This window comes from Neodiprion pinetum, chromosome 2, assembly GCF_021155775.2.
Source record: "Neodiprion pinetum isolate iyNeoPine1 chromosome 2, iyNeoPine1.2, whole genome shotgun sequence".
Lineage (NCBI taxonomy): Eukaryota > Metazoa > Arthropoda > Insecta > Hymenoptera > Diprionidae > Neodiprion > Neodiprion pinetum.
The window spans coordinates 12,092,057-12,102,300 of record NC_060233.1 but is presented as its reverse complement, the minus strand read 5'-3'; the positions used below and the strand labels follow the sequence as shown (position 1 = coordinate 12,102,300).

Here is a 10,244-nt window from a genome sequence, read left to right as displayed (position 1 = left end):
TGATTTCTGGAGCATGGTACGATTAACCAATCAATCTTCTAATGGAAAGTCACTGAAGTTCCGACTACATTTGATCTGCCGTTATTCTCCAACCTTCATTTTGATGTCACGCGATATCACTTGTCGCAGAAATGTCCTTCGGAAATGTCTATCAAAAAATCTATCGAACCATTTCGAAATTATCCCCTTCAATTTATTATCTATAATGTGGTCCACTAATTTCGTGTATCATTAAAATATGCCCAATACACGAAGAAGATGAATATTTTCCACAAAGCATCACACTCTAATATAAACAAATTAATTTATTTAACACAAGTAACAACATATTATTTGTATGTATATCATTGTTTAGTTCATATGTTACATACATATGAGTGAATTGCAACTCTTTGTTTACATATAAATATCACCATTGTACAGTAAAATTCTGTTATCAGTTACAATGAGGGAAACCGCAAGGAAACATATATTAAACGACTGTAATACAGAACCAATTAAAATATCAGCTGTATAAGAATTGTCTAATTATGCCTTATACAACGATTATACGGGGCAACCGGTTGTACATGGCAAAGAGCACAGCTGTAACATTCCAAATACACGTTCAATACTACCAAAGAAATATTTGATAATCCATCGTACTTTCGCTACGAGATCCTTCTCTAGTATCAACCTTGATAATTATTTTCTGCCAACTCCTTTGCGAGGTTTGTCTCTATTCTTCCGTCCAACATTTGCGCCTTTCTTAGCACCTGATATGATGTTCTTAAATCTTCCGGCATTTTTCATCTTCTTACTAAAATCAAGAGTATTTTTTCTGTTAGTATTGATAGAGCCCAGCAATGTAAAAATTAAAAATGGTATTAATATTTATGACAGTAATCACTATTGTGATTTGTTTATTATTACTGACCGTTTATTCAGTGCCGAACGGGTTAAAGGCACGTAAGCGTAAGGATCTGGTTTTCCCTTCTTTTTGATGTCACCCCTTGCTTTTTGGGCAGAATACTCACTGCCGGGATTATTTTTCGGTGTATTTTTAGTAATCTGCCTATGGATACCTGATCCACCAGCTATAAATGAGAAAAATTTAAATCCGTTATTTGATACGATAAGACCTTTAAATCTGCGGAACTGAAAATTGCTATACCTATATTTTTCTGATTGGGAAAAGCAGGTTCTACCGTTTGGAAATTGCGCACGGTAAATTGTGATGAGAACAACAGATAGAAATAAGTATTTCTAAATGTTCGCGAATCAAATTTCTCATGAAAATTATTCTAAAGCAAATATAATGTGAAGTACCTTGATATTTTGACGCAGGGCGATCCGATCGCATACTTATACCGTCCAAACTACCGCTAAGTCTCCGTTTTCGACCAGTCTTCGCTGCTGATACAGTAGATTTCGTGTCTTCGTCATCTGAAACAACCACCTCATGATTTCTTTATAGTCTCAAAAAAAATGTCGCAAAGGTTTTGCCGATATCTTCCTCAGTAGATAAGTACCGATTTTTTTATTACTAAAAATTTCTAGGTATTTACTTTGTATATGAATTTTTGACGGTTTCTCAGTTTTTCTGAAAAATTTCTGACCAATTCTCACAACTTCCAGGAATCGTGCAGAAATATTTTGATTTCTATGTAGAAAATCGACTTCAGTAGTTTTACGGAAAGACCTCACGATTTCAGTTTTATTAAAAATATTCTTTCACAGACATATCGCGGATGTGTTTACCTTAAAAATTTTCTAATTTCTCTTATAAATCTATTCCAGATTTCCATAAAGAGGTAACCTCACAAAATACCAGAACTCTGATTTTTTTTTAGATGCATGATACAAAATGAAGTTCTAGTAAAAGATAATTCTTCTCTAGGAATTTATCAAAATGTCATCTCTAATCAGACTTTATGAAAAGTAGTCAGAAAGGCGAAACTAGGAGTTTTTCATATTTTCGATAGAAAAAAAAAGTTCAGAAAATTTTTAACTTCTTGGAATCCATCATACATTATCAGAATAATTTAAACTTTTTAGAAATAATGCAAAACTTTTCTCACAACTATCAGAAAACATGGTATATTACTGAGAAATTTAAAATAATATCAGGATTTTCTGAGAATTATTGACACCAAAGTAACCGGGTAAATAAAATTTAGCATATACTAATTGTTTTTGTCTAAACAAGAATCCCTTACCACTGTTCTTTTCAGAATCACTACCCAGAAAGGGTAACTTTTTCGGTTTTATCTCCATTTCGCCATCGCTGTCATCATCTTTGATGATCAAACGACCTTTTTCATCCGTTTTAAAACCACCCTCTTTCTTTTTTCTAATCGACTGAGTGGAGTCCAAAGCTCCAGGTTGCGTTGCTGAAAAATAATTAAAGATCAGGGTAAGGCATTACCTTAACAATACATATTAATTTTTATAATTTCGCCTAGATAATACTAAATTGCATAGTCGAAAACACTGTACCAACCAGTAATATTTTTAGCAGCACCAGCATCCACGAAGTCGACAATATTCTCCTCGCTTTCGTGAATCCATGCCTTTTTCTTTAGCTTCTGTTTTCGACCTCGCACTCCCTCATCTGTCTCTGTATCTACAAAATCGTCATCGCTATCTGCCAGAATTTCTTCAACACTGAAAGAAAGACAAACGCTTTTCCATATTGCATTTTGGCAAACTTAATTTCAGAACTTCATGGTTAGTTTCATCTTATGTTTGTGAAATACTGTAACAAGTAGTTTCCACCAGCTTACGTTTTCGGCCTGGCTTTGACATTGAATTCCTCATCATCCACACCATCTTTACTTCCGGTTTCTGATTTTTTTTGATCTTTCATCTTTTGCTTCTTTGCTTGTATCTTTTTCAAATTTTTAATTCTCTTGAGCATGACTGTGGCCGTTGGTTTGACCAATCCCATTATCAGATCAGCTCCATACTTCCTTATCAATTTAACAAGCACGTCACGAAATTTTTGACGAAAATGTCTCTGACAATCATCAGTCATATCGCATAGAGCCGTCACCTAAAACATTTTCCTATTGAGTCTTGAACAACTTTCATCATTACGTTAAAAACTTTCATGTCATTGCTTACGATTGTGGGCAACATTGGTGCAACCGTTGGCGAGGGCATGATAGTGAGATACACCTTGATGTAGGAAATGGCGGATAGTGCAATTTCCCTGGTTGGCGAAGTCAATAAAACGCAAGCATGTTTCACTATCTCTTTGACGGTCTCCAATCCCAGTGCGCCTGCAGAAACATTGATTAAAGGATAGCTATATTCTAACACCAGAGTCATAGAGGTGAAACTGATGGATTGACAAGCAATTCTAACCATTGTAATTGTAAGTTACGGAGGCCAGTGCGAGCAAAGTTGCACTGCAGAGTGTTGGAGTGCCAGCAAGACCTGCGACCAACATTTCGATATACTTCTCAAGATTTTTTGTCGTTTGAAGTAGCTGCTCAGCAATAGTGTTTAGCAGCTGGTACGCAGATGCTCGACATCTTTCGTTCACTTCCTTGAGGCACAGCACAGCTTCAGGTACTATGGATCTCAGAAGTTTTGTCTGATCCAATTGAGGTTGGGATTTAACAAGATGTTCCAAACATCGAAGACGAGCCTGGATGAGCATAATTTCAATTAATTATTTCCACTAAGAGCAATTTTATTTCTGCATGAATCAAAAAACTCGATGTTGTTCGAAATTTTTCATTATAATAAATAACTAAACAAGATACACACCCCTTTGCTGCTTGCGACAGTAGAAGACAGAGATTTCAGGAGCATTTTTTGAATGCCGTGTCTGTTCTGTTGGATGAACTCTTTACAGGCCTCTTTTTCGCTGCTACATATTTCTTCTAAAAATCTGAAGTAGCATTGAATACATTAGGTAAGTGTGGATTAGTTTATTGCATTTGGAAGCAAAATCTTTTCGTCTTTGCTTCCACCTGAACAACAACTCCGCCTCCAACCACTTACAGGTTGAGGTCAATTATTTATACGATAATATCTGGAGATTGAATTAACGAATTTGGATGATTTTGGATTCTTATCGTCATGACTTTCCTTAAATCAAAACTGAATAATTTTGGATCTGATACATCGTGTAGTTTTCGAGTTATGCGAATACAAACATTAAGTAAAAAATTTTTTACTTAATAATGATTTTATGTGCTCCAATTGCATCCCAGCAGAAAGTTCTTATAAAGAAAGATGGCCTATGAAAGTCAAATTACCCACTTGTTTCTGGTCATTACTAAGCATGTGATGATACAGACTTGATAGTGGAAGGATATTAGAGCAAATTAAATTCCTGCATTAAAAATAGTTTAGACTAGAAGCATTGAAAAACGAATTTGTACATAATATTTATTATCGAGGTTTTATCATTTTTAAACAGCTTTTCCTGCGGATTAGGTTTAGTAGACACTGTTGTATAAACTTTATCTCTTTACAAAATGCTTCCAGGATCAAGTCCTTATTATTAAAAGCGCCTAAGTGTTGAAAATTTTTTTCTTCCTAGATGACATCTTCGTCATGTTATTTAAATGGGGGTAAAACATCGAATTTCAAGAGCGACCTGGTAAAATTGGATTTGAGAGAAATCCTTCAAGGATTTTTTTTACTGTGTATAAATTTTTTAAGTGGAAGCTGAAAACTAACCAGTAAATAATATAAATAATCTGAGCTTAAAAGCTGAGAGGGAAATCACCTGTACGCTTTTTTCTGTTCCTTTGGGTTCTTAGTATCTGTAAGTACAGGAACGAACTCTTTGTAAACAGCCAGGAGTCTGGCACCATCTGTATGGCAAGCCAATACCCTGATTAAATCCAATATACTCTCTTTTACGAAGCGATCGGTATCAGAAGACTGCATCCGTTCCAATGCGCGATCGAAAAGTTCAGCTGCTAATTCTTTACTACTTATTGTCAAATATATCTGTAGAAAAAAAAAATACATGTTAAATAGAACACAAAGGGAATTCACACAAATAAGTGATTAAGCCATTAATCGACCTTGATAGTTTCTAGTGCTGCAAGACGTTGACCTTCTTCGTCAGAACCGTTTGGTTTACTTGTATAAAGGTTGAATAGCAAAGGAAGAAAGTTTTTGGCGAATTTCGCCAACTCCTCAATGTCTCCTTTGTTGCCATCATCAGTTGCTCTGGTTATAAGTTTTCGTATCGATGCCATAACTGATAACCTCAGATCTTTTCGCTCACTTATAGCAATTCCCAAGATTCTAGCAATGCTCTGCAATAGCAAAATTCATTAGCTATCGTCAAGAATACTCAATTTGCTGCAGAACGAGAAGTTTTGTCATGTAGTAAAATATACTGAACACAAAAATCGACACGCCACCAATTCTTAATTGAAAAAACATGTAATTTCTAATTTGCATAACTTAACGACAAATGCATGTAAATAGATGTTCCAAAAACCATTTTGGAGCTTGAAGCATTAGCTTTAAGATAATTTTTGCAGATTTGATCTACATTAGTATTTTTCTACAGTTATGTCTCCTTGAAACGAAATGAGTCAAATTTGCAAAATGAACGTCGACTTCAGTGTTGCACAGAGCACACTAAATTTTTTTTCAATTCTAGACAGTCAATTTCAGGTTTGAACTGTTTTGGTCAAATATTTTTTATTCAAATATGTCTTACGGTTTTTTTTCATTGAGTTATTGAACATGGAAGTAAAATGTCTTCCAGTAACTTTGATCAACCAAAACAAACACACAAATTACTATAATAGTGTTTTCAAATTACATAGACTAAGTAAGACGATTTTTACCTTGAAACTGTCTTTCGTATCACCTGGGTTGTTGCAGAAATTTGGAAGCAAAGCCCAAATCTGCGATGTCAACAGCTGATAACTGTGAGAGCCAATTCCATCATTCATGGACTTCAGAGCAACTGATTTCTGCCTGAATTCAAGTACATGAAATATTATCTAGCATCTGGATTAATATATATATATCAAACACTTACTCGCACATTGTAGCCAGCGGTAGTAATGACTTCACAAAATAGGAAAGTGGGGCTTGAACGATGTTCTCCTTCAGCGTTGGCAAGAGCCAACTTCTGTTCAAATCTATGGTATCTGTGGAAGTCTGTAAAAATTCACAAATGACAGTGCCACAAGTGAATTCGAATTACAAGTCACATAACTGAGTTTGCTTATCTGATCCAAAGTCAATTTAAAGCATAAGAACAAATTCTTACACACAACTTTTCATAGGTTAAAAATTATGATTTACCTGTAGCGGAATTGTGTTCAGAACAATTTCAGGACCCATGGACTGAACAGCAGCTCCAACGGCATACTCGACTTCGGAATTGTATGAAAATTTATACGAATCCCTCAGTTCTGCGAGCGCGACTAATATTTCCAACAATTGATCCTGACAGGTTTTGCCTGCAATCTGTGTGAGAACAGGAAGAGATGGTTTACAACTGTGGTATTATTACATCGTTTAGATACAATTTCAGATTTTGTCTCGATAATTGAGACCAAACTTTGTTTAGAAACGATGCTAATACTCTATTATATTTTTTACAAATAATCTTGAATCCATTTTAAATCTGAAATATGTTCATTACCTGGAAAATAATGGCAAGCAAGTGGAGAACGTGATGCCACGCAGAGTGATATTGGTACTTCATTCCTTGCTGAATTATATGAATTGATTTAGATATCGCAGTCTTGTACCTATTAGAGATGAAGATCCAAAGAGAATGAATAAATGAATTCCTTATGAGCTACTTGCACAGACAGCTTAAAATGTAGCATATATCTTGGAGAAAGAATTAATTACCTGACATAGTACTTACTTTTTTTCACCTTCTTCGTATTTGCACAAAGGCGCAACGCAATCTTGTAAAAGTGTTTTAATAGTGTGTGATGCACCACTCAATACCTCAGTCCTATCAGACAACCAAAGTTCTGTACACTTTTCCAAAATTCTGGGTAAATTTGCTGCACATAGTTGCAATGAATTTCTGGAAGTTGAAAAATAATCATGCAATAGTCAATTGTTAAACTCGTTGCTATTTATGAATACAAATTATCTTCATATGACCTAAATTTTAGTAATTGTAAGTATTACAAAATTCAATAAGGTATTTACAATGGCAGAATAAATGAATCTATCAGAATCACAATGATTGTCACTCACTGAACGAGGTTGCAATGTGCTTCTTGCATTACGGCAAGCCACGCTAAAGTCGGCTGTGTGTCTCCAGGCGCTGGCTGATAATCGTACAGAGCATTGATGATCTGAGCATTTAAGGTAGGTGGTAATGTTGTTTCCAAAGGTTTCGATATAAACAAACTGTGGAAGGCTTGTAGACAGCAAGAAGTGAAGAGCAAATTATTCATCGTCATTATTTTGAGCAGTTCTTCACAAATAACCTATAATAAAAATAATGGTTCAAAATATTGCCGGGATTATCCTGTCTGGCAAACTATCAATTACAGATATGTCGAGTATAATACCTTAACGTGGGATTTGGGGAGCTGATGCATGATTTCTTTCAGCATAGTCAGGACATGCAGAGTTGCTGTAATTCCACCTGGTTGACTGGCCATTTCCAGCTGAACCAGACAATGTTTTGCAACTTGAGACGCAGCAGGATGATATGCAGGTGGATTGTCGTTCTTCATTATATGGCTTCCTGCATAATTGTTGAATGTCAAGTTTTTGTTCAAATTCTGTCCACAACTCTATTACAATATTCAGTGAATTTTGAAAAAAAAAAACTGTTTAAATTCATGATCTCACCTTTGAGGATTGAACATACTGCATGTTGAGCAGCCTTTCGCAATTTTGGTTTGGAGTGAACTGTAAACACTAGTATTGCGTCAAGTATTCGCACGGTTGACGAACTTGACCAAACTGCGGCTTCCTGAGATCTCAATAATATGGAAAGACATCCAATGCACTGTAAAATCGTTCAAGTACAGATGTTGGCAATAGTGCATAAATTTGAAAGACTTAATCGAAGTTAAAGTGAATCTTGGAAATGAGTGGACCATCTTGTCCATATAAAAATTTAAGAAAAGGTGAAAAGTAGTTTAAAAAAATTTCCAGCAAATTTCATATACACTAACTCTCAGAAATATGAGTGAAACAATATCCCTATTACTGATTACTGATGTAACATACTGTTCGCTGGATCAGAAAATTCTCGCTAGTCGCATACTTCTCCAATACTTGAAGAAAGGTTTGGCTAGCTTTGCTAAACTGCAGTCTAAGGACACTTATTGGAACTGTCTTCAAACCCATTCCCAACAGTGATAATACGGCTGCCACTGATTCCTCAGTCTCTGTTGCTTCTAGTGTTGTCATCTGTTTATAATGAAAATATTTTAAACTGTCACTGCTCGTGTATTCATTGTATTATTGTGCGAATGTTTTAATGGTCACTAACAATTACTTGGGGTAAAATTTTGTATTATACTAATTTAAGCATTCGAAGAAATAAGAGCACAAAAAAATTCTTGTTTTATTCATATTTTAGAATCTTACCAATGCTGCGTAATATTCAGTAGAAGATTCGGTTCCTCCGTTTTGTTTTATGACCTCGGTGACTGCAGCTAAAACTGCCAACATTTCCTTATGCATGGCTGAACTAGCTTGAAACCCACTCAAGAATCTGCAAAGTGGAAAAATGTTACAAACATGCGCTTCCAAAATCTCATACGAGAACATATCTCTTTTCAATTTTAATTGAAAATGGGTGTGGAAAATTGAACATTTTGCAGATGATGATGATGAAGTGGAGTAAGAAGAAAAGAATAGGTATATAGAAGGTAAAAATATCATGTTTGAAGTGAGCCACTCAGAATTAAACTACATTTACCTGCTGAAAGAAATGTTCGAACAGCTACTCCAATCGCTGGCAAATGTGTTGAAAGTTTTAATAGTTGTTGCTTGCGTCTCATCATCGTCATCAATTTCAATATTTTGTATATTTTGATGTGTGCCTTGTATAGCATCATGCTTATGAAGAGCATCTGAGGTTAGACCGCCAGGACCTTGATAAAAAATTTGTAATAAAGCATGCGATAACATTCTGAATAACAGTTTTTTTTCAGCATGGTTACTAAATATTAGTTGTTTTGCCTAGACGATGGGTCAACCATTCGGGAATTGAGCAAAAATCGGATTTCAAGACTTGAAATGCAGTAAATAATTTCACAATTTCAAAGGAATGCATTTAAGGTAAACATTCTTGAATTGAACACGAAAGGGAGAAATTGAACTCATAAGGCTTGATTTAACTGAACTAGGAAGATTTAAATCAAATTTAAAACGTTTGAATTGTACTCAGAAGACTGGAATTAAATTAAATTCAATTCAAATGATTTTGTAGATATTCATCTGATTCCATACATTTTTCAGGTGACTTCATGAATTCAAAATACGTAAATTGAATTCAAATGACATCATACTAGTTACAACGAATCATTCAAGTACGATTTTCTATTAGTTTGCGTCTGATTGCAAGAAGGTCTGGTCAACCTCTCGAAAATGCATTATAGTTTACGTTATAACCTAAATTTTTTTAAATATTCTTGTAAGACGAAACGCTGTGAGAAAATTTCGAAAAAATTTCGAGAATCTCACATATACAGAATTTAATGTTCCAAGCCTGGATGACAGTTGAACGGAAAAATTTATAAGAGCACTTACCAAAATTTTCTTGAAAGAATCTGGTTCGCGCTTGATCCCGGTGTTGTTTGGTTTCAGGATTTGAACTGGAACTTTGTCCCTTAGGCCATCTTTTGGCTTTTTTACGGCTACCCAATCTTGGCTTTATTTTTCCCATTTTTAGATTATTACTTACTCTCAGTAAACAAAAAATAAAAATACAGAGTGCGAATAAGGTTGGTTATGTTTTTAAAGATACACGTGCACGTGCGTGAACGGTGTTCTGTGAGCCTATGTCTATGCCCTATGGCATTGGCGTCTATGGACATGACCAGCCCCCTGACACAAGCTGCTAAAAGTGGTTCGCAAAATGTCCCTCGATTCTGGCGCCAATCTCCACCACTAGTGGCGCTAGTAGTTGTCTGACGAGCTTGCGCGCGGTCAGCGAGGGCAGCAAGCGTGTCAGAAGTCTACTAGCGCCACGTAGAGGAACTAAAAAACGGGGGCAAAACGCGTACAATTTGTTTAGTATACGAGCAGTGGTGAGTGTCAAGGGGCAGGACATGACCAAC

At 35.5% G+C, this 10,244-nt stretch overlaps 1 protein-coding gene across 1 annotated transcript; it reads right to left on the bottom strand.

Moving 5' to 3' along the window:
- Positions 1-290: 290 nt before the first annotated feature.
- LOC124211251 (RRP12-like protein) lies at positions 291-9,974 on the bottom strand. Its single transcript, XM_046610115.2, has 23 exons — positions 9,715-9,974; positions 8,882-9,056; positions 8,548-8,674; positions 8,185-8,367; positions 7,801-7,960; positions 7,515-7,693; positions 7,195-7,430; positions 6,851-7,018; positions 6,620-6,728; positions 6,277-6,441; positions 6,008-6,129; positions 5,811-5,943; positions 5,031-5,267; positions 4,727-4,953; positions 3,757-3,880; positions 3,349-3,634; positions 3,106-3,263; positions 2,766-3,034; positions 2,483-2,646; positions 2,199-2,372; positions 1,309-1,425; positions 917-1,076; positions 291-799 (listed from the first exon to the last, which is right to left on the bottom strand). Exons 1-23 carry the CDS (start codon positions 9,848-9,850, stop codon positions 685-687), a joined length of 3,924 nt encoding a protein of 1,307 aa, XP_046466071.1. The 5' UTR covers positions 9,851-9,974; the 3' UTR covers positions 291-684.
- Between the last annotated feature and the right edge of the window lie 270 nt (positions 9,975-10,244).

Bases quoted from the DNA above. Each gene is read 5' to 3' on its own strand.
- LOC124211251 (XM_046610115.2), bottom strand. From the start codon at position 9,850: ATGGGAAAAATAAAGCCAAGATTGGGTAGCCGTAAAAAAGCCAAAAGA. The intron at 9,057-9,714 runs GTAAGTGCTCTT...TTTTTTATCAAG, and splicing joins ATTCTTTCAAGAAAATTTTG to GTCCTGGCGGTCTAACCTCA. The intron at 7,431-7,514 runs GTATTATACTCG...TTTTTATTATAG, and splicing joins TCCCCAAATCCCACGTTAAG to GTTATTTGTGAAGAACTGCT.